The sequence below is a fragment of the Simochromis diagramma genome, unplaced genomic scaffold (assembly GCF_900408965.1).
Source record: "Simochromis diagramma unplaced genomic scaffold, fSimDia1.1 OVJJ01000433.1, whole genome shotgun sequence".
NCBI classification, from domain to species: Eukaryota; Metazoa; Chordata; class Actinopteri; order Cichliformes; family Cichlidae; genus Simochromis; species Simochromis diagramma.
In genome coordinates, this window is record NW_024387031.1 from 178,811 (window position 1) to 202,787 (window position 23,977).

Sequence of the window (23,977 nt, forward strand, 5' to 3'; positions counted from 1 at the left end):
AGAATCATCTGCAGCTCAACGTAACAAATAAACACAACAAATAATTGGATCTGGTTGTATGGGTACTTAATAATCAAGCTGGCAATAATGTTGTGGTGTTTAGTAGACAGGAGGGTGGGGAGTGTAAGAGGAAATGACACACAGGACATGGTTTGAGGTAGATTCATACCCAGGCCCTGCAGTGAGGACTATAACCTTCACTACATTGGTCATCTGCTCAGCCAGGTTAACTATAACAACACTGTCAATTCAGTCTGACAGTGAGTTAGTGAGTTAATGACAGTGAGTCAAACCCACTCCCTCCTCCAACTATGACGGCTTAGACAGAGACTTTATGCAAGCTTCTTTGAAGCTGGCAGACAGTGAAGGTGAAGGTGAGCATAACTGAGTTCTAGCGACTCCTTCTTACTTTAATAACTGGTAAATTTCACTGAAGTTCAAAACAACTCTCAAACCACCAGGAAGGAGACAACAGAAGTATTTATTTTTACCTTCATTGTAATTTCTTCCTTTGCCTAAGCTGGTGAGAGGTTGTTGTAGTTGTTGTTGCTTTCAATTTGTAAGATTCCTGCATGAAATGATTTGATCAAATATTTTTAATTTTATATTTTAAATGGTTTACTGTTGTCTATCAGGAAGATGAATACAATATCTCTGGGTATCTCTGTTTAGCCTGCTGTTCTTGCTACATAACAGGGATATATGTTTTCCTCTTCAGAGATTACAAAAGGGTTCATGTTCAAAGAAAGACTTTAAATCCATTTTCAATTTTGTGCCATTTGGCTAATTGTGCCATTTACTTTCAATATTTTATATAAAATAATGTCAAAATGAGACAGCAAAAAAAAATTAAATTGATTTCTAAACAAATTAATTAATATGCCTCTTTATTCCTAAGAAAACAGTCAGCTTTGAGATGTTGTTTATTTTTGCTTTTTAGATAGCACAGAAAGGAAACATGAGGGTGATGAGAGTGTGAGGGGAAATGACAGGAAATGGTCGGAGGCAGAATCAGACCCAGGCCCTGCAGTGAGGACTCTAGTTTTATCCATCTGTTAAGCTGGTGAGAGGTTTTTGTTGTTGCTTATAAATTCAGTTTGTAAGATTTCTGCATGGGATGATTTGATCAGATATTTTTAGCTTTATATCAACTCTATGATTTATTTTGAGTATTTAATGTTAAATAATCTCAGAGTGCAACATCAAGAAATGATGGTGATTCAGAAATAAATAAATAAATATACTTTTTATTCCTTAAGCCAAACACAATATTCAGATGAGAATAAAATGCCAGGAACATTTTATTACCTGGAAAAAAAATCAATGTGCTTCATGTGTTGCTCTCAGAGGTTGAACCAGCTGTCGTCAGGTTTTCAAAGTCAAATTTGGTCTGAAACTCTTTTCATTCACACTTACGGCATCAGGGAAACTTCACAGTACTGATCTACATCATCGTGTGATGGATGCATCTAAAAAAGTTGAAGGAAGTGCTAAAAAGGAAACAACTCACTAAGTAACTTCTGTTTCCTGATGATCTGACAGAGTGAAGAGTCAGACGCTGTTCTTCTGAAGTTTAACGACTTTTCTGCATCAGAATGAAAATCCTCTATTTTCTCTTCTTCTGCTTCTTGTCAGGTGAGGACTGATGAGCTTAATGTTGCTCTTTAATTCAAAATATACTCAACTTTATAAAACACTTTATGAAATACATTTATCTACATACACTAAATAATGTTGTGATTATCCATCTTGTTTTAAATGTATTATTATTATTTTTCATCTGACAGGTCCAGCTGTGCTCGTCAAGGCAAAACACAATATTTGGTCTGCAGCTGAAGGAGCAAATGGCACACTTAACTGCAACTTAACTTTGTCCGGAAGCACAAAGTTCTTCTGTAAAGAAAAATGTGAGCGAGCAGAAGATATCCTCATCAAAACAGATGGAAGCACAGCTCAGAGTGGCAGATACAGCATGAAGTATAAAGATGTATCTCCAAGAAGAGGAATTGTGTTTTTAAGCTTCTCACAAATGATCAAGTCTGACGCAGGAATGTACAGGTGTGGTTTGGGAAGATCTTCTGCTCCAGATTCATACTTTGACTTTGAGGTCAGAGTTTCAAATGGTGAGTTTTTAGTAAAGGTGAGTGAAATTGAAAATGTGGAGACCCCCCAGGTCTAATTTAGTAATGTGGACCACTTTTAGATCAACCTGTTCAATCAATAAATACAAGCACGTTTTACCTGTTATTCCACTTAAGTGTCCATGTTATATGGCATGTGACAACTGTACTAAGATAACGTTTTAGCACCTCAGTGTAAAGCCTACAATAATATTCACTGATTTATTGATTCAAATTTAGACTCTGCTAAAACTGAGTTTTACACCACCTCCAACTATCAAAGTCTAAAGCAAAATCTTGCTTTTGTTCAGATTTTCTTTTCTCTATAACTGATTTTGAGCATCAGTATCATGGTTTATATCATGATTTAAATAGATGAAATCTACTAATTTAATTCCTATGATGGAGAGTAACAGAAGAAATGTTTGACCTAAAAAGTTGATGATCTTCCAAGAGTGTCATCATGCTAAAAAGAAGTTAGTCACTTTTTTTATATACAGGCTCATCTTCTAGCTGTGAGTCCTGAGAAATGCCTCAAAAAATAAGACAAATGAAAAAAATACTAAAACATTTGCAGTCACACCGGTGAACTTCAAGGGTCTATAACACTGCCCTTTAAGTTCAGAGTATGTATGTTACATTTTGCATGACTTCATTAAATATGCAACAACAAGCAAGATTTGATTCTCAGAGGATCAGGTAAGAATGTGTTTTTCAGATTTTTCTGATTGATTATGAAATGATAACTGTGCTCATTTGATCCATGAAATATAATCATAATACAACAGTGTAAAAAATGACCCAACACACTAGTATGTTGTATGTTGTATGCTTGTGGGGTGTTTATTGAAGTGCCACACACGTGGCTTTACGTTTCGGCACCTAAGTCATAAGCACACAAACTCTCTCTCTCAGGTCTCCGCCTTCACTATATATATAGGGAGAAACCTCAATGGGTAAATGACCACCACCTGTCCCCCTTGAGCTCACTGCCCCCTTGAGCTCACTGCCCCACTCCTCCCCTGCAGCTGAGCCAGGGACCACACCTCCCCCACAAACTGGTTCAGTTCAGACTAATTAATGTTCTTCTATTTCACAGATTTGGATAAAAACAGTGGCTTTTATCACACAGAAATGAAGGGAGAAAACATCACATTAGTATGTTCCATTAATGCGTATGGACAGAGGACGTTCTTTTGTAAGAATGAGTGTAAGAATGAAGGGGAGATCCTCATTGACACAACTAACAACAAATCTGTGAGTGGAAGATACAGCATTGAACACAGACCAGGATCCATGTATCCACTGTATGCGGCCATCACACAGCTGACCAAGTCAGACACAGGATTGTACATCTGTGGTTATGGAAACCCTCTGTCTCCTGATTCATACGAGAGTCAATATGTTCTTGTCAGTGATGGTAAGTTTCTGTTCAAAACAGTAAAAAAACCTTTTAACTTTTGGTGATTTTGAGGTGAGATTCTTGCTACTGCCTGAGATCAGCTGATACACTGGGTGAGAGATCATTATACCTTTCTAACAATACAATACAATACAATACAATTTTATTTATATAGCACATTTAAAAACCCGAAGGCACACCAAAGTGCTTCACAGTAATATGGAGAGTCAACATAAGTCAAAAACAGGGTACAAATCAGGCACAAGCACAGATAGGATAGAGGCACTAACACACCAGGAGAGTTAGATAAATACAAAATATGCTATGAAGACAAAAACAGCAGTAAAATTAATAAAAATAATACATTTAATAAAATCTAATAAAAGATTTAAAAGTTTAATAATTAAAAGATTTAAAAGGGTATTTAACTGGTCGGGAAAGCCAAGTCAAATAGATATGCTTTTAATCTTGATTTAAAGGACTGGATAGAGTCCAAGGCTTGAATAGAAGCAGGGAGGCTATTCCAAAGGTTGGGTGCAGCTGAAGCAAAGGCACGATCGCCTCTGGTCTTCAGTCTAAACTTAGGTTGGGCCAGGAGTAATTGACCTGATGATCTTAATGCACGACAAGGAGTGTACAAATTGAGGAGGTCAGTGAGGTAGCTGGGCGCAATGTTATTCAGGATTTTAAAAGTGAGTAGCAAGATTTTAAACTCAATGCGATATTTGATTGGTAACCAGTGTAGATCAACAAGAGCCGGAGTAATAGGGTCAAATTTTCTAGTGCCAGTAAGAAGGCGAGCCGCAGCATTCTGAACGAGTTGCAGCCTTCGAAGAGAGAAGGCTTGGAGACCACAGTAGAGAGAATTACAATAATCTAACCTGGAGGTCACAAAAGCATGGATAAGTTTTTCCAGGTCCCTGTGTGGTACATAATTCTTAGCTTTAGAAATCTAACTACAGATGATACTTGCTTATCGAGCTTAAAGGAGCTATCCAAATAGACACCCAGGTTACGCATAGAATCAGAGAGAGAGTTAGCTAGGGGCCTCAGCAGGGCAACAAGCTGGTCTCGAGGAATATGGCTGTCGAACACCATAACTTCAGTTTTTTTCTAACATCAACATTTTCTAACATCAAATAAAGGACAAATTGTTGAAGTCTGGATGTCCGATCTCAGAGTATTAATTTCTTGTTGTGCTGATAAATTTATTCCTCTGTTCATTCACAAATATAAACCATATTTCTTATGAAGCTTTAAAAAAACATACAGATATTTAAATATAGTAAGTTTCACAGTCATAATGTGCACTAATAATTTTTAATCAGAGCACATATTATATACGAAACATCATTTTTTATATTACTAAAAGTTTTTTAACTATTTGAAATCTAAGGTTATGTGTGTTTAAGAAGTGTGAGCTCCACTTTGAATCATTTTTTTAAAGTTGTGATGGTGGAGCTAAAATTGAGGGCAAAACATCATCATCATCATCATCATCATCATCTTTCACTAAAGCTGAGTGTTTCTACTCATGCAGGTGAAAACATATCAGAATCAGAATCAGAAAGGGGTTTATTGCCAAATGTTGAGCAGGTTTACAACATTAGGAAATTGCTGCGGTGCTTCAGTGCAAACATACTGTCATAAATAGCACTTAAATAGACATGAAAAAATAAAAGTAGGGATAAGAATTAAAAGTGCTACGTAGAAAGATATGTGCATGACATATACATGAGATATATACATGAGAATAAGAATTAAGAGTGCTACGTTGAAAGATATATACATGAGTGCAGGTGGTGATCAGTGCCAAACATGGAATGATGCAGTGAACACAGCGTAGGGTCATGTGTTAGTGGCGGGGACAGTCATATGGTTATTGTTCATGTGTCCAACAGCAGAGGGGAAGAAACTGTTCTTATGGCGAGAGGTTCTGGTGCGAATGGACCGGAGCCTCCTGCCTGAGGGGAGCAGGTCAAACAGACTGTGTCCAGGGTGAGAAGGGTCAGCTGAGATCCGAGCTGCACGCCGCAATGTCCTGGAGGTGTACAGGTCCTGCAAAGATGGGAGTCTGCAGCCAATCACCTTCTCAGCAGAGCACACAACACGCTGCAGTCTCTGTTTGTCCCTGATAGTGGCTCCAGCGTACCACACGGTGATGGAGGAGGTGAGGATGGACTCGATGATTGCAGTGTAGAATTGCATCATCGTCCGTGTTGGCAGGTTGAATTTCTTCAGCTGCCTCAGGAAGTACATCCTCTGCTGGGCTTTCTTGATGACGGAGGTGATGGTGGGCTCCCACTTCAGGTCCTGGGTGATGGTGGTACCCAGGAAGCGGAATGAGTCCACAGAGGTGATGGGGGTGTCAGTCAGGATGATGGGGGGGAGTGGGGCTGTGTGCTTCCTGAAGTCCACAATAATCTCCACTGTCTTCTGGGCATTCAGCACCAGGTTGTTGTGGCTGCACCAGGACACCAGACGTTCAACCTCCCTCCTGTAGGCAGACTCATCCCCGTCCGAGATGAGCCCAATAACGGTGGTGTCATCTGCAAACTTGATTAGCTTGACAGACTGGTGGGTGGAGGTGCAGCAGTTGGTGTACAGGGAGAAGAGCAGAGGAGAAAGAACACAGCCCTGAGGGGAGCCGGTGCTGATGGTCCGGGAGTCCGAGACATTCTTTCCCAGCCTCACATGCTGCTTCCTGTCCGTCAGGAAGTCAGTGATCCACCGGCAGATGGGATCAGGCACATTCATCTGGGAAAGCTTGCCTCGGAGATGGTCTGGAAGGATGGTGTTGAAGGCAGAGCTGAAGTCCACAAACAGGATCCTGGCGTAGGTTCCTGGGGAGTCTAGATGCTGCAGGATGAAGTGTAGGGCCATGTTGATGGCGTCGTCTACAGACCTGTTGGCTCTATATGCAAACTGCAGGGGGTCCAGGAGGGGGGCCGTGAGGGTCCTGAGATGGGAGAGAACTAGGCGCTCAAATGACTTCATGACCACAGATGTCAGAGCCACGGGTCTGTAGTCATTTAGTCCAGTGATCCTAGGTTTCTTGGGGACAGGGATTATGGTGGAGGACTTGAAGCAGGCAGGCACATGACATGCCTGCAGTGAGGAGTTGAAAATGCCAGAAAACACTGGGGCCAGCTCGTTTGCACAGTGTCTGAGGGTGGCAGGAGACACACCGTCTGGGCCGGGAGCTTTCCGAGCATTCAGGTTCTTAAACTGCTTCCTCACATCTGCTTCATGAATATGAAGAGTTGTGGTGGGAGGAGGTGGTGTGAAATCCTCTTTTGTGTGGGGTGAGGAGGGGGGTGTTGTAGGTGAACAGTTTGAAGGTGGTGATGGCTCTGTGGAGGGGGGAGAGGTGGGGGAATTAGTGTCTAAAGTGCCTCTATTGTTGGGGCCGTTGGAGGTGTGAAGGCTGCCTGGTGGCTCGTCAAAACGGCAGTAGAAGTCGTTAAGGGTGTTGGCTAAGAGCAAGTCATCAGTGGAGTGGGGGGTTTTAGGCTTGTAGTTTGTGATATTCCTAAAACCTTTCCACACAGAGGCCGAGTCATTCTCTGAGATCTGCTGCTGCATCTTCTCAGAGTGCTGATGTTTAGCAATGTCCACTTCTTTAGTGAACCTGTACTTGGCCTCTCTGTAGCAGTCCCTGTCTCTGCTTCTGAACGCCTTTCTCTTTTCCAGCCACAGCTTTTTGAGTTTAGGAGTAAACCAGGGTTTGTCATTGTTATAACTCACCCTGGTGCGTGATGGCACAATGCTGTCCTCACAGAAGTGGATATAGGAGGTGACAGTGTCCGTAAACTCGTCCAAGCTGTTAGAAGCAGCCTTCATTGTGTCCCAGTCTGTGGTCTCCAAACACGTGCGAAGCTCCTCCACAGCCTCGTTGCTCCACAGTTTTTTAGTCCTCACGACAGGTTTGGAGAGCTTCAGCCTCTGTCTGTACGCGGGGATTAGGTGGATCATGACGTGGTCAGAAAGTCCGAGTGAAGCGCGGGGCACCGCGCGATAGGCCCCGCTGATCGTGCTGTAACAGTGGTCTAATGTCCTCTCCTCTCTGGTCGGGCATTTAATATACTGCTTATATTTCGGAAGCTCATGGCTCAGATTGGCTTTGTTAAAGTCCCCAAGAGCAATGATGAGAGAGTCCGGGAATGTCCGCTCCGTGTGGAGAATCTGCTCCGCGAGTACGCACTGAGCTGCCTGCGCATCTGCGTCTGGCGGGATGTAAACAGCGGCCAGGATGAATGAAGCAAACTCCCGCGGAGAATAAAACGGTTTGCAGTGAATAAAAAGATATTCCAGAGAGGAAGAGCAGTGCTGATATGTAGTGTGCTTTATATGAGATTTCCCAGTCTAATGTGTAAAATGTGTGAGTATCAGCTTATCCATCAGCTGATCTGATGACACTGAACGTGACTTTGTGGTTTATCTGAAAAAGTAATAATGATGTAAAGAACAGGAAAGCAGGCAGCTGAGTGATTACAGATCTTCCCTATTGAACTTACACATAAGCTTCATTTTAATGCTGCATTTAGTGCTTCATAAATGTTTCTATTAACCTGTATGCTAACATGATTAGTTTTACTGCATGTGTCTGTATCGCTATTGATTTAGTATTGATATTATTTCTGTTTGTTGTTCACAGATTCAAACCCACCTGCTTCCACACTGCAGACAGCAACAACACAGAGTGAAAGTGTGACTGCAGGAGTCTCTACACATTGTCCTGACTCCTCCTGGCTTCTGGTTGTGCGTGCGTCCTTGGATGGTGTTTTGCTGATGGCTGTTTTCCTCATGCTCTGCTACATTAGTAAGACAAGGAGGAACTTTGGACTGAACACCAGAGAAAATGACACAAACATGGAGGTGAGTTTGTGTCACTTGTTTTCATCACTTGTCTGTTGTTGCAGGTTTTAGTGAGTGCTGTTGATTCATGGTGTCAGAGGGGACTTTCTCAGAGAAATGTAGTGAAAAGAGGTGATGTTACCTGTTATTACGGTTTCTTCAATAATATCCTTGTAGTGTTAGTCCAATAATCACACAACTGGTATGTTAACTCCAACTTTAATGGTCGCCTTCTTTCGTTCAACCACACAAAAAAAACTGACCCTCCAAAACTTCTACTCCCCCTTCCCACCTGCACGTAGCCATGCCCCCCTTCACTGGACACTTGCGCAGTGGGACAGATTGCAGATTGGCAAGATGTTGTGTGTACCACCACCAGTGGTGAGCTCAGAATAGAGTGCAGCCAGAAAAACAGCACTGTCGATCCCATCTGCAAGGGCCAAAGTCTCTCCTGCTAGTGTACCTCGTACCACCCTCCTGATCCGTTTCAACTGCCCACATATGGGCAAAAACCTTCTCCCATCAACATGATAAAATGTCCACCTTGTGTGCCTCCGTCTGAGAGGTTTCCCATGGAGGAATCACTAAACACCACTAATTTGAGGGATTTGCTTTCACCCAAGAACTGAAACCTCAGCGTAACATCCTCCGATTTAAGTTTTCTGATCAGTTTGTTTGTGCAGTGCATTGTCTGAATAGTAGCATGTTTTGTGCTTGATGCCAGGATGGAAATGTAACACATGATGTCGGGTCTACTCTGTCTTGCTACCCACAGTATCTGTCCAATCTTGGATTTTAACATGTCCATCTCTGTATCTGTTAAAGAAGCCTCCCGGTGTGGTGTCCTGGTGTGATCAATAGGAATAGGCTGTAGGTTTTTTATGTACGTATCTTGTTGTAGTTGTATTTCATTCTGAAGAGAGTGAACCTCCATCCCGATGTAGTTGAAGCTGTTATGTTCTTCTCATCCAACTTGAAAAGTAGCTTTCAGTTTGGGGATGACTACTGTGGAGAACATGTCTGAACCACCCCACATAAAGTCATCTACATGACATGCAAGTACTCCTGTCACCTTACAGAGATCATCTAGCCAGTAGAAGACAGCCGGATCAACTTTTGACACTGTGCCCCCCAGCTTCTGCATGGTTTCTTTCACCTTGTTGTACCAGAATAATGAAGCATCTGCCAGGCCATTGTAGGAGTGTTTAGCTAATTTTAGAGTTTAGAAATGTGTTAACATAGAATGTAGAACTATTGTAGAGACACTGCCCTCAATATAATAAAGGCCTCACTGTGTCGTGAACTTAGCAGTAGATTGTAGGAGACCCCTCCCCCACCTGAACTGTGAAAGTAAAACCGAGAGGAGTTAATGCTGAGTGGAAATTCCCCAGAGGATGTTTGGGTGGGGGTCTCAACATTTGTAACTGGATAACTGTGGTCTGGAAGGGAGAGGGGTTTTATGACCTAGGGAGTCACCTACACCCACAGTGTTTTAACTGTCACGCACACACATCCACACGCACACTCACTCATGTGCACTCACACATACACACAGGTATGCGTACACAGTCACTCACGAGCACTCACATAGACACGTGGGAACGCGCACATGTAGGCATTCATGTGCTCGTGCACATAGACAGAGACAGAGTTTGCAGCACAGCGTAGGGGTTTTTATGATGGGGACGTCTCTATAAAGCTGGCTGTAACGAACAAAGGGGTGAAGATTTGGAGAGGGACACCGGCCTCGTCTTCCCTTCTAGAAGTGCATGCTTAAATGAAGATGAATAAAGATGAATAAAGGTTTTGTGAAATGACTACTGAGTTCTGGTGCCGTCTCTGGAAGTTTCGACGAATAAAAGAACCGGGGTAAAACTGATTTCTCAACACCATAAACACATTTGTTCAACTTCCATATAGTTCCTTTGCTCTGTGCTTCTTTAGGTGGTCGGATGTACACGTCTCGGGTTAAATCTTTACCTTGCAGAAAAGCTGCTTTAATGTCCATAAAGTTCAGTTTCCATTGATTTTGACATATTACTGCTATAACCATCTTCAGGGACTCGGTTGAACATGTTGGTGAGTCTTTGGAAAGTCCTTGAGTGTTTATTTCTTCAGAGCCTCTTGCAACCAGTCTAGCTTTGGGAACAACGCCCCCTGGTGTTTCCTTGAGTGCGCATATCCACCTTGTTGATATACATTTCTGACCTTTATCTTTCTCCACTTCAAACACATTGTTTGTCAAGTTCAGTTTGTTTGGCTTGTGAGAAGATGTCTTCCTTCACCACTAATATTTCATTTCTGTTTTTATCTGTGCATGACTTGGCATCTTCAGACCGTGCCACTTGAAGGTTGTTTACTTGCTCCACATTAATGGAACCCATGGATGCAGCAATTTCCTCCGGCTCACTGTATTCCACGTTGTACCACTTTCTGTTTTTCCCCGTGGCTTTTCCTGCTCGACTGATTATTTTTCCAGCATATGTTTGACCTGTTTCTTTGTCTGTGTATTTAATTATTTGTCCAACTTTAAGTTTTGATCTTTCTATGAGAGCACTGCACTATGAGAGTGAGGCAACATGGGATCTCTTTCTCCAGGTTGTATTGGATCAGAGGACTCGCTGTTTTCTGCAGTACCGAGCGGTTCATTTTCTGCACTGCCAAGTGGTTCACTGTTAGTTGGTGCCATCTCCCCATTTTCGTTTTCAAAATCGTGTTCCTCACCAAGTACTGCTGCTGGGGTCTTTAAAAGATTTTCATCTGTTTTACTCTGATTTTCCTCTTCGGTTTCTTCCATGTTCACTTGTGGTTCATCCACTTTTCTGAGCCTAGACTGGTGTACTCTGACATAGGTTCCTCCATGCCTGACAAATATTACTACACCATCTTGGCCAATGACCACCCCTGGACCTTTCCACTCATGACAGTCAGTTCTTTTATAATAGACTTTGTCCCCCGTTTTATATTTGTCATCAATGGATTGCAGCTGTTTGCGAAGGGCTCTTCGTATCCATTCAGAGCATTCAGCCTCTGTAAAAGCTCGTCTCATGGCATGCAACGTTGCAGTGTGCTGGGCTATCCATGTACTCACTTCAGTTTCCAAAGCTGGGGGTCTGTCAGTAATGACTGAAGGCAGATTTGGATTTTGTCCAAAGACATGTTGGTAGGGACTGTAGCCATGTACATTGTGCATACAGTTCTTTGCCATCAAAGCCCAGTCCAGAGCAGTTTTCCAGTCACACTCATTGTCTCTCTTTACCTTCAGTAACATTTCAGTAAGGATTTGTGCCTTTCAAGCAAGCCATTGCTCCACGGACTGTACCCTGCAGTGGTTTTAACCTCAATGTTAAATTTCTGTCACGGTTCTGGGTCAGTTTCGACCCAGTATTTTGAGTTTTGATTATTAGTTTATTTTTGAATGATTGTTGTGGTTTTGGGCGCTATGAGTATTATTATTATTATTATTATAATGATGATTATTATTAGAATTCTATGTTTCTGTTTATTCATGTTAAGGATTTGTTCTCAGTTGTATCTCACGTTTAGTTTAGTTCAGGTTCCATGTGTCATTCTCTGTCTGTCTCTCAGTGTCAGGTCTGCGTCTTGGTGTAGTGTTCTCGTTTCCTGTTTTATTGTGAAGGTCTGCGTCTCATGTGAGTGTGTTCAGTTTTACCTCTGTCTCGTCTTGTTGATTATCCCCAGCTGGGTCCACCACCTGTGTGTAATTCCCCTGTGTTTCTCTGTGTATATTTAAGTCGTGTCCTCTGTCATTGTAGTTGCTGGTCTGTCTGTGTATTCACCATGTCGCATCCGTGTGTTCCCTGCTGTATACTATCGTCTGCCTCTGCTCGCCCTCCTTCATCTTCGTGTTCTGGTTTCTGTGCTGTAGTTCAGTTTTTTTCCAGTATAGTTTAGTTTGTCTTCGTTTGCCATTTTTCCTTTGCCATTTATTCAATAAACCACCTTCACGACTGCCTGCGCTTGGATCCTCCTTCATTTCTTCCACACGGCTCTTCTCACTCGCCGTGACAATTTCGCCGCCATGTCTCTTATTTCTTCATTATTAAATTCACCGCCATTGTCACTGAATAGTCTGCGCGGTGGACCGTGAATACTTATCCAGCAGTGGATAAAGTGCTTCACTGTCTCCCTGAGTCTTTTTGTGGTGATGATACTTCCTGCACTGAATCTTGTGAAATGGTCAATGGCATGTAGATACCACAGTCCCGGCTCAAGCTCATGCAGGTCCACTGCAACAGTTTCACTGTATGTTGAAGCCATGGGTAAACCCACTGCAGGCTTATGTTTTGGTTTACCGTATCGGATGCATGTGTCACATTTTTTTTATTTTTATAATATTCTTCAGGATTGTAATGCTTTCATCATCACTATTGCCTGAGCAAGACAGACGTTTTTGCAGTCTAACAACTGATGCATGTCCAAATTGTTTGTGTAGTTTAAGAAGGACTGTCTTTTTATCCTTTGTTGTCATGTTTTCTGTCACAATGAGAATTTCATCTTCATCACTAGGTGTCTCACTTTTCTCTAGCTGGTTTTTATTAAGGTTGCTCTCATTTCTCAAGTTTACACAATAGTGTCCAGAAGATGTCAGTTCAAGTTTTACAGGTTGATCAAATACTGTTGCTTTGTCTTGAGCAATATCCAAGACTGCACTTGCTCTCTTTAATGAAGTCTTGCTTAAAAGCATCGGTATATCTGCTGGAACAACTTCTGTTTCTATCTTGCAGCTAGTTTGTCCTATTTTTGCTGGAATTGTCACTTTCCTTGTGGATTGAACATTTTGTCCATCACCAAAGCAGAACGGCCTTGTGCTCTTTTCATCTTTTATTTTTTGCAACTCTTTCTGAGGTAACTTACATAATCTGCAAGCCATTTCTCTCCACACACAGTTCTTGTACAAGCAGTGTCAATTATGGCAGACCCCAAAGCTTCCATCATGAAGATTTGTGTATCAGAGGGTGATTCATTCGAAAACAGAGTAATATTACATTCTTCAACATCACTCTTTGATCCCTCAGCTTTTGCTAACTTCACATGTTCTGTTTTGTTAGGGCAATCTTTTACCCAGTGATACGTACTTTGGCATACTGCACATCTTATTCTCCTCCCATATTTGTCAAGTGGATTAGTCCCTGCAGCTATTCTTTGGGGTTGCTCTGAGTTTGAACTACGTTCACGCTTGCCTTTGTACTTTGTGAAGTAAGCGGAATCGCCCTCTTGTGGCGAAGAGACGTTATCTCAGAAAATCCTTTTCAAGGCTGATTTCATGTTATCAAAAGAGATAGTGGAACAAGCGGTAAGTGCTAGCTGTTTGTCTTTAGTATTTAGCCCCGTGATGTCTAGCAGCTTAAATGCTAACTCTGCGTCTGGTAGTTCTATTTTGAACTTGCGCATCTTGTTGTACCGTTGTTCAAATTCGATAATGTAATCCACCATCGACGTGCCACTTTGTCTGTTGATCCGATCAAATTCTGTGTAAGCTTCATACTGTCGATCTTTTTCTTCTTTTAAAAACATAGAGTCCAGTTTGGTTAGAAGAACATCCATCCCCGTATCAGTGTTGAGGTCGTGGGCTGCGATTTCCAGTGTGTTTTCCCTCGCTCTTCCCGATAGCGACAAAGTAATCGCTAGAGCCTGCTTTTTTTTTGTCCAAGTCTGTAACGAGTCTTCAGATTTCAATCGAATTTTTCCAACTTTCATAAGATGTCTTCTCATCGAATGGTGGTAGAACCTTGTAATTCCCAGCAGCGGCCACCCTCTGTTACCTATGCCAGTCCAATAATCACACAACTGGTATGTTAACTCCAACTTTAATGGTCGCCTTCTTTCGTTCAACCACACAAAAAAAAACTGACCCTCCAAAACTTCTACTCCCCCTTCCCGCCTGCGCGTAGCCATGCCCCCCTTCACTGGACACTTGTGCAGTGGGACAGATACATCTTAACAGTCGTCTTTACCAGCAGTGGGAGGTGAAGACAAAGTGAACAATTTTAATACCAGACAGAAATATTTTCTATAATTATGTAGATATAAATGCATACAACATATTTTTTGGTCCTTTGATGTTATTCCACAGCATCATAATTTCAGGATGTCATATCTAAAAGTGTGAAAGCACCTCTAGTTCTGTTTCCTGACACTGCAGTACATGTATGCTGCTCTGAAGCAAACCTGTTTAACTTCCTATGATATTTATAATGTTACATTTTTTTTGGTTTGTTTGTTTCTCTTGAATAAACTTCGTGCTTCTGTTTTTTTAAAGTTCAATTTGCATTAAACTGTGATGCTGCATGAGGTTATTGTCTTTTTTTTTTCACTTATCTGTAACACATGAGAACTTTGATCCAACCTCCAAACACAAAGAGTCCAAAAACAGCAGGACCAAACCCACTCTTCATTGTTAAAGACCAAAATCTAAAAAGTAAAAATTAATTTTGAGATTTGTGATTTCACAAATCGATTGCTATTTCCCAACTGTAACTGAAAAATGTTGTAAACATTTGGTTTTATTTCATTCATTGTTGTCTACTGTATGATTTATACATCTATGTGCTTACTTATGATAAATATCTGATAGCAGATAATTATCTAACTTTGCTTCTGGAGATTTGTTGTTTGTTTGTGTTGTTTGCTGTTTGTTTTGCATTCCAGTAATCTGATCAAGCACCTCAACTGGAGAATTGCAGAATAGACCCTGTACACGAGAAAATGCTAACTTCCTGGTTTGAGACCGGATGTGGGGTTGTACATTTCCGGTTGCTTTACTTTGCAGTCAATCGCTACTGTGTAGATATACTCCAAAATCATGTCCAAAACTCGAAAACGGAAAGATCGCGTTAAGTTACAAAGAGCAGAAGGTGGGAACACTCGCCACTGTTGTGTCATAAAAAATCTAATGATCAACTTTGACGTTTAAAAAGAGTTTAGATCGATCAGTTGTTTACATCACTCAACACAAGCAGAACTGCATTACTGCATGCAGAAGACACATCGTCCACATTCAGAAGCACATCTCTGTATAGTGACAATTATTATGATTTAAACAGGCAAATGTTCAGCATTCAAACTATAGAATAGTCAAACCAGATGTTTCCCCCGTTTTGTTGATATCAGCTAGTCAAGTACACACCTACACAGCATGTTAACAAACCGTGAAAAAAGCCACACAAAAATTTCTTTTTTTTTAAATCACATTGTTTCCTGCATCCTGATCGCTGCAGACGATCTCCTCCGTGACGTCTCTCCTGTACAGTACAAAATCGCTGCATCGATCACTAGCAGTGTGACTCTGAAGTGCAGTATTGTATGTTGACGAAACGTTTCGCACTGTCAAAAATTAAAATTGGCTACTTGATTTCACATATCGCTGGTTATTTTTAGAACATAAACGAGGGACAGCTGAGAAATATAACATTTGAATCCATTTTCTCTTTTGCTCTGAGGCGCGGGGGAAAAAATATCGACAAGTCGATGAACATCATTTACAGACATATTGGGTAAATGCCCAAGACATCTATAGAAATGTAAATCGCCGCTTGATTCATTCATTTGCTTAACTTGATTTGGGCCATAAACAAGGCGCGAATAGGACACTGGAAACAAAGCTCCCCACAGGAGTTTCCACACCGGAAGTAGCATATGCTAACGTGCACATAGTCTATTTCCCATGTTGGGTTTTACATGTGAAACACTTTGCACTGAAATTGATGGGAAATACAACAAGGTTTCTTCAATCTGACAAAATGTTAGACATAATAGTGTCTAATGAATGTATCTGGGGACTTTGAGTAAAAATGTGCCTGTTGTTCTTATGAACCCTGTGTCTCAAATGTTTAGTCAGTTTCATTTTCATGTTTGTTTTCCTTTTGTCCCTGTCAAGTTTATGCATCTTAGTCTCTGCCTCAGTGTCTGTTTCGTATCTTATTTTTGTCTTATTTTTGCCCTTTGTGCATTTAAACCCTTAGTTAGGAGTAAATGTGGATTTCCTGTGGCAAACATGAATGTCAGTTTCTCGGTTTATGAAGGTCACCTTTAACTACGACAGTGCTGAGATACGGACCTCCTGTGAAGTTGTCACCATACTAGTGATGAGCAAAGCGAGACTTCGTGAAACATTTGAAGTCTTTGTGCTTGTATTGATGATTCCAAACAATCTGAAACAATCTCCACAGTGGCCCCTGCTGGACAATTTGGCTATTGTCACGTCCTGATCATATTCTGTGAAATGGTGACACAGACAAGTTCTGCACAACTTCAAACACTTATTATATCAGACTATCAATATCTTCGATCACTACATGTTTTGGAGAAATCCTTCAAAACAATTTGGGTAATTAGTGGTACAGTAGAGTACTAAGGTCACATTAATGAAAGGAAAAAAATGAGTCCATGAAGCATAGCGTTTTTTTTAAAAGCCGAGAAATGCGCCGTATTTGATAGCTTGCTGCAAGACCTCACACCGAGCACATCTTCTGCGGGTGGAGCAACATCCCCCAAAAACCCGAAGAGGAGAGTCCTGGCCCCTAGCCCTGCCAGTGTAGCAGAAATGATGAGGATGATGATGGCAGCAGCAGCCGTTCTTCTCTGCGTGAGTAGCTGAATGTTGTTCGTGTGTAATTTACGTTGAGTAGGCTAACCACGTTATTACATTAATGCAGGTAAGGTGAACTAGCAAACATCATCATAGCTACATGCAGCTGTCTTCTTGTTTGCTGGCAGTTACTCCCTTCACCCTGGCCAAAAAGGCTAAAATGACCAAAGAAGAAGTGGAAAACATGAGAGGTTTTTGGACAAAGTTTGTGTTTTTTCCATTGTTTAAGCACTGCTTCCAGCCAAGAGTGATACCATATATGCCCCATAGCTGCAGAAAAGGCTAACATTGTTATCTTTTTACAAAAAAACAGCTGAACATGAGAGGTTTTTGGACCAATTTTGTGTTCTCCATTCTTTAAGCACCGGTTTGAGCACCGTTTAAGCACCGGCACCGTTTCAAAAGTACCGGTTTGGCACCGGTATCGGACAAAACCTAAACGATACCCATCCCTACTAATATATGTACGAGACAGTATACCTGATATACTAAATGAGGAAAAAGTATGAAACACCAATGTGAGAATATTTCTCTGCACAGTAAGTTCATTATTGTGAGTCAGCACAGAGGTGGATACTAGAGTCAGGCTTCACCCTAAACCCAGCATATACAGGTTCAGTGAAGGTGGTGCTGAAGGTGTGCAGGTGGATCAGTTTATCAGAAGAGACACTGTAGAAGGACACAGTTCCTGCAGAACAGTCCACATACACTGCTACTTTGTGAGAGAGAGTTGAGGGGAGAAGAGGGATGGCTCTTCCAATGTAATCATGATTTCCATAGTAACCTATATTATCACGACAGTAGAGACTCCAGGATTGGTAAGTCCTTCCAAACCTGCTGTCATCACCAGCCCCTTTCCGACTGATTCCTCCATAAGTTACTGCAACATGAACTTCTCCTCTCCACTCGACCTCCCAGTAACAGCGACCACTCAGACTGTTGGTACAGAGCAGCTGAGGCCGGTGATCAAACCTAAGATCATGATCAGGATACAGCTGATCTTCTTCCACATGTGTCACCTCCTTGTTGTAGTCAGACAGTTTGAGGTTTCTGTGTGCTGTGTTTGGATCCAGCGTCAGATCACAGAAATCTAAAAGGAACAGTGAGAAAAAATGTAGAACAGTACAAGATTGTGTGAATGCAGCTCATAAATCAAAAATACTTACATTTCCTTAGACCTGGTCTCATCCACTGGACTCCTTGAGGCTCCACACTGAAATGAGCACATTATCTTTTAGTGTGCAGACATGGCCTTTATGTTCTCTGATTCATCTTTTCTAGAAAAATAACCTTGTGTTTTATTTTATCTCTTAATAAAGTCAAACAGATATACACTTTCTACGGTTCTAAGGTTTTATGTATCAAAGCACAATTAAAAAAATTAATCATCTGGTCTGTACCAGGTTCTTAAATTATCTAAATACCTAAATACAACCTTCAGTCTGCTTTATTTTCTGCCTCCCTGTGTTTCTGTCACTACAATGAACACTGTGCTTCAAATACTATTTTCTCTTTCTGTTAACACGTGTGAGGATGTTTCCGTTGCTTAGTTATTCAGTGCAAAACAAAACAAATAAATATATAGAACAAAATATTTTGAGAAAAGACTGCTGTGTTCATTCTGATAATGACAAAGGCTTTAGACTTTTTGAGTCTGAATCCGTTTTTCAAGTCAAGTTGTTCCTGTTATTGTTTTTGTTTTGTAGCTACGGTTATTTCCAGTCTCAATAGACCTACTGAGTCCTGCATGCAGAAAACAATAAAAGGTTCAATGAGAAGATGATTTTTTTCTTGATTCTCAGGAGGCTATGACAGCAAACATTCCAATTAAGTCAATATTTATTTAATTACACTTTGAATCTGAGTACTTTTTAAAATTGCGTTTTGTTAACTTTTGACTGGGTTTTTTTTTGTTTGTTTTTTTTGTTTGTTTTTTTATACCTTGTGAAGCACTTTGTGATCTTTTATCTAGAAATGTGCTATATAAATAAAATTTTACTTACTTACTTACTTACTTAATTGAACTGAAGAGCATATATAATTCTTCCCAATCACAATTAAAAATAACGTGTTCCTGCACAGATGACTTGTTCATGAAAATATGAATCCTGGTGCCTCAGCTGACTAAAAACAGGGAGGTAAGGCTGTGGCTGTGTGGAGCATGAAGTGAGCACATAGGGAACGCAGCAGGAAGCAGCAAAATGAAACTATAAACTGGATCACAGACCCAGAACCATCACAAAGGCACCTGTCAGATCTGGGGTTAAACACATCAAAACCTCACTTAGCCATGGTCATGTGATGTTGGTGTTTTGATTGACACAGTCTTGAAATGTCAGTATCGAGGGTCCAATCCTTATGTATTTGTTACATTCTCCTTCAAGCTGTGTATCCTTCCTCGTGTTTTAACTGTGATTGGTTCTGAGTCATTCACCCACACAGCTGCCCACTTAACTGGACATACAGACTGTATTACTGGCAATCAGATCAGTGGTTACCTTACAATATGCTGGAGAAAAAAATATATTTTAGCTTTATTTCCTGTTTTCCTACCAGAGTATGACCAGTTTCACATGTGGATCCTCCTTTTGAGCAGACAAAAGCTTCATTCCTGAGTTTCCTGGATGATTATAGCTCAAGTCCAGCTCTTTCAAATAGGAGGGATTGGAGCGCAGAGCTGTGGCCAGAGAGGTGAAGCCTGTTCCTGTGATCTGACAGCCTGACAACCTTCAAACATACAACATGTCACATCATTGTAATGAACTGCTCTGAATTTGATGATGTACATGCAGTCAAATTAACAGATTCTGATTTCAGTTAAAGTAGTTAAAAAACAAACTGGCTTTTCGTCACTCAGTTTTAAAAAAGAAAACACATTGACTTTCTGTCTTTTTTGCTATGATGGACAATCATAGATAAAGTCATATTTTTCTGATTTATGAAGTGTGTGTTTCAAGTCTACTCTACTGTTCTCTTTCAGGGCTTACACCAAAAAAGTAAAAACATGTTTAATCTATAAAATAATGACAGTTGTTGTGAAATATCCAAATCTCCTGAAACAAAGAGTCAGCTAACCTGAGAGTTTCCAGCATACAGTGTGGACTCCCAAGTCCAACACAAAGCAGCTCCACTCCTGAATCCTGGAGGTTGTTGTTACTCATGTCCAGCTCTCTCAGTCTGGAGGACTGGAAACTTAGAATTGAGGAAAGAGCTTCACAGCTTCTCTCTGTGAGGTTACAGCCACCCAACCTGGAAAGACATGAATAGCAGTGAACTTTCCAAACTCTTGAAATAAATACTTTAAAGCAATGTCTTGCCAGGATTAAACTGGATACTTACTGGGCTTTCTTGCAGGCTTTGACCACTGGCAGCAGCTGCAGAAGAGCCGCTTCTGAAGCTGAATATTTCCTCAAGTCAAACACATCCAGACCTGCTTCTGATGACAGTAAGATGAAGACCAGAGCTGACCACTGAGCAGGAGAGAGATTAACTTTGGACAGGTGTCCTGAACTCAGTTGATGCTGGACCTCCTTCACTATAGAGTCATCATTCAATTCATTCAGACAGTGGAGTAGATTCATGCTTTTTTCAGGAGAGAGAGCGCCATTCATTCTTTCTTTAATGTACTTGACTGCTTCCTGATTTATCTGTGAGCTGATTCCTGTTTGTGTGAGCAGGCCTTGTAGGAGATCCTGATTGGATGGCATCAAAAGACCAAGGAGGAAGCGAAGAAACATGTCCAGATGTCCATTTGGACTTTTTAAGGCCTTGTCCACAGCACTCTGGTAGAACTGTCTTACTGAAGACTCATCAGTCTGCACTGAGGCTGTTTCTTCTTCTTTCAGCAGGTTGATACCAGAGTTGGTGAATGTCAGATGGACATGAAGAGCAGCTAAAAACTCCTGAACACTCAAATGGACAAAACAGTAAACCTTCTCTTGGTACACTCCTCTCTCCTCTTTAAAAATCTGTGTGAACACTCCTGAGTACACTGAGGCCTCTCTGACATTAATGCCACACTCTGTCAGGTCTGTTTCATAGAAGATCAGGTTTCCTTTATGCATTTGCTCAAAAGCCAGTTTCCCCAGTGCTTCAATCATCTTCTTGTTCTCTGGACTCCAGAGAGGATCTGTCTCAGCTCCTCCATCATACTTGATGTTCTTCAGTTTGGTCTGAACCACCACGAAGTCCATGTACATCTCAGTCAGTGTCTTGGGCAGCTTTCCTCCAGCCTGTTTGGTTTTTAACACGGTCTCTAGAACTGCAGCAGTGATCCAGCAGAAGATTGGGATGTGACACATGATGTGGAGGCTTCGTGATGTCTTGATGTGAGAGATTATGGTGTTGGCCTCTTCCTTGCCTCTGAGTCTCTTCCTGAAGTACTCTTCCTTCTTTGGGTCAGTGAACCCTCTGATCTCTGTAACCATGTCTATATACTCAGCAGGGATCTGATTGGCTGCTGCAGGCCGTGTGGTTATCCAGATGTGGGCAGAAGGAAACAACTGTCCCCTGATGAGGTTTGTCAGCAGCACATCCACTGATGTGGACTCTGTAACATCAGTGACGATCTCAGTAATGTGGAAGTTCAGAGGAAGTCGACACTCATCCAGACCATCAAAGATGAAGAGAACTTTGAACTTTTTAAAGTTACAGATTCCTGCTGCTTTGATTTCAGTGAAGAAGTGATGAATAAATCCCACTAAGCTGAACTTTTTATCCTTCAGTGAATTCAGCTCTCTGAATGGGAATGGAAACATGAACTGGATGTCCTGGTTGGTCTTGTCTTCAGTCCAGTCCAAAGTGAACTTTTGTGTCAGGAATGTTTTCCCGATGCCAGCCACTCCTTTGGTCAGAACTGTTCTGATTGGTTTGTCTCTTTCAGTCAAAGCTTTAAAGATGTCTTCACACCTGATTGTTGTTTCTGGTCTGTTTGGTTTCCAGGAGAACATTTCAATCTGTCTGACCTCATGTTCAGTGTTGACCTCTCCGGTCCCTCCCTCTGTGATGTAGAGCTCTGTGTAGATCTCATTTAGAGTGGTTCGGGGTCCTGGTTTAGCAATCCCCTCAGAGACACACTGGAACTTCTTCTTCAGGTTACATTTAAAAGTATTCTCACAAAGTGGATCGGGATTTTCTACAGGGAAGAACCAGAAACATGAGTGTTATGATTATAGAAAATGTGACAATTTCATTCCTGTAAAGACTGAATTCATGAAGAGAAATCCTCTCACTGCTCTGCAGACAGTCAGCCAGCTCCTCCTGTTTCATTATTCTCAGGAAGTTAACTGCAAGTTTCAGAAATGCCTCTCTGCTGCTCCTTCTCTGCTTCTCTTCCTCACTGTCCAACACCTCCTCTTCATCCCTCTGACACTCTGAATAATCTGGATTCAGATCGTTCTGCAGCGTCTTTAGCTCGTTCTTGACAAAAGTAATAATGTTGTCTTCCAGCCTCTGGAAAATAAATGACACAATCTGAATTCACAAAAATCAGATCTTCATTGTAACAATAAATTTTCACAGATTTGTTTTGTGTTTGTTTTTAATTGAACAAAAATAGCCTGTACTTATGTTCATTTTACAGGAAACAATAAAAAAAAAATATATAATTAAAACACTCAATTAAAACAATTATTATAGTTAGATTGCAGGTTTTGTACAGGAAACAATAAAATAATAACATAAATTAAATTAAATAATTCTAAGTACTCTGTTATTTCATGGTACATTTTCCCATCTTACATCTTATGTTCCCTGTAGTTTCCTGCAAATTCCACGTAAGTAAAGGGTACTTGCGCCTTATTTTCAGGTCGTGTTATAAAGTTATGCTGAAGCTTTGCTTTGAAAAGTGTTATATAAATAAAAATAAAGTAAAAAATTAATTCCCTGTTGAATTATTTCTGGAATTTTGCCATAATTTTATGACGAAGATTGTACTGTGCAACATGAAAACAATTATAAACAGAGGTTGGTGTACATGTACAAACCTTAAATATTGAGTCCAGATCAGTTTGATGCTGCAGACTCTCCTCATCAGCTCTGTGTAGACATCATGAAGACATTTGAACCATTTTGCACATAAATACAAGCCACAGATTTCTTCTTCTACTGTTAGATGATCATCATGATTAAAACAAGCACAACTGTGCTATAACAAACCTATTATGTTAATTTATAGACTTATTTATTGAACTCCACTAGTCCAAGACTAACAGGTCAGTGATGGTTCTGTACCAGTGTTCTTGTAATGACCATATTATGGATATTTCCTGCACATTGCATCATCACATTAAAAAAGTCAGATTCGTGTTGATGTGTTGAAGTGTTTCATTTTAAATTTGACCTTTGTGCCTTTAAAATACAAGGAAGAGCATGTTAGAGCAGCAGCTGAAGTTTTTTTCTGAGTATAAAAACTTATAATACACATAAACAAAATCATATGACACTTTGAATCAGCCTACACTCGGCTACATCTGTGGTGTCCAGTGTCCCGATGCTGAACTAAAAATGATCATCTTATGGTGTGTATTTGAATAAATGGTCTGTATTTGTATAGCGCTTACTATCTTACTACATTATAATCCATTTTGTCATGTTATTTCATGGAGGTCATATAAAAAGGAACCACTGGTGAAAAATGTAATGTCAATATTAAGGTTAAAAATAAAAGATTTGCTAATTTCCTTTATCGATTTTGTTGATGATTGCCATGGTGTGTCACTATGAATTATGAGAATCATTTAATAGTTAGAGAAATCCATCAGCTCATATGGTGGCATCCAGCACCACACATACAGCTGCAGATCATTTCACCTTCCTACGCAAAACTGGCAACCACATCATACTGAAACTCTCATTTACCAAATAAAAGAGTCAAACTAACTGCTGACACATTCCTGCTGATTACCACATAAATTATAATCAGTGTGATGCCCAGTGCAGGGAATGCAGGGCTGTTAAAATAGATTTATTTTTCTTTTAAGTTAGCAG

General features: G+C 40.8%; 4 protein-coding genes across 6 annotated transcripts in view; 1 reads left to right on the forward strand and 3 right to left on the reverse strand.

The window, feature by feature from the left end:
* The window catches only part of LOC120740573 (NLR family CARD domain-containing protein 3-like), a 131,227-nt gene that overhangs the window by 63,553 nt on the left and 43,697 nt on the right, over positions 1-23,977 (reverse strand). The window contains exon 2 of one of the 3 annotated variants that reach the window (XM_040043031.1): positions 22,975-23,026. The exons of the other annotated variants lie outside the window; for them this stretch is intronic. The gene's annotated coding sequence lies outside the window, so the exon portion shown is untranslated. The remainder of the gene's footprint in view (positions 1-22,974; positions 23,027-23,977) is intronic. 3 annotated transcript variants of the gene reach the window in all.
* The window catches only part of LOC120740574 (NACHT, LRR and PYD domains-containing protein 5-like), a 111,665-nt gene that overhangs the window by 44,166 nt on the left and 43,522 nt on the right, over positions 1-23,977 (reverse strand). The window lies entirely within an intron of this gene.
* The window catches only part of LOC120740733 (NLR family CARD domain-containing protein 3-like), a 35,636-nt gene that overhangs the window by 11,080 nt on the left and 579 nt on the right, over positions 1-23,977 (reverse strand). The window contains exons 3-8 of the mRNA XM_040043211.1: positions 22,975-23,026; positions 22,222-22,441; positions 20,330-22,124; positions 20,066-20,239; positions 19,544-19,717; positions 18,157-18,203 (exon numbers count right to left, since the gene is read on the reverse strand). Coding sequence (XP_039899145.1) covers positions 18,157-18,203; positions 19,544-19,717; positions 20,066-20,239; positions 20,330-22,124; positions 22,222-22,441; positions 22,975-23,026 — 2,462 coding nt within the window. The remainder of the gene's footprint in view (positions 1-18,156; positions 18,204-19,543; positions 19,718-20,065; positions 20,240-20,329; positions 22,125-22,221; positions 22,442-22,974; positions 23,027-23,977) is intronic.
* Positions 1,334-9,571, forward strand: LOC120740588 (polymeric immunoglobulin receptor-like). Its single transcript, XM_040043046.1, has 4 exons — positions 1,334-1,635; positions 1,788-2,123; positions 3,220-3,540; positions 8,180-9,571. The coding sequence occupies exons 1-4, from the start codon at positions 1,596-1,598 to the stop codon at positions 8,449-8,451; spliced, it is 969 nt and encodes a 322-aa protein (XP_039898980.1). The 5' UTR covers positions 1,334-1,595; the 3' UTR covers positions 8,452-9,571.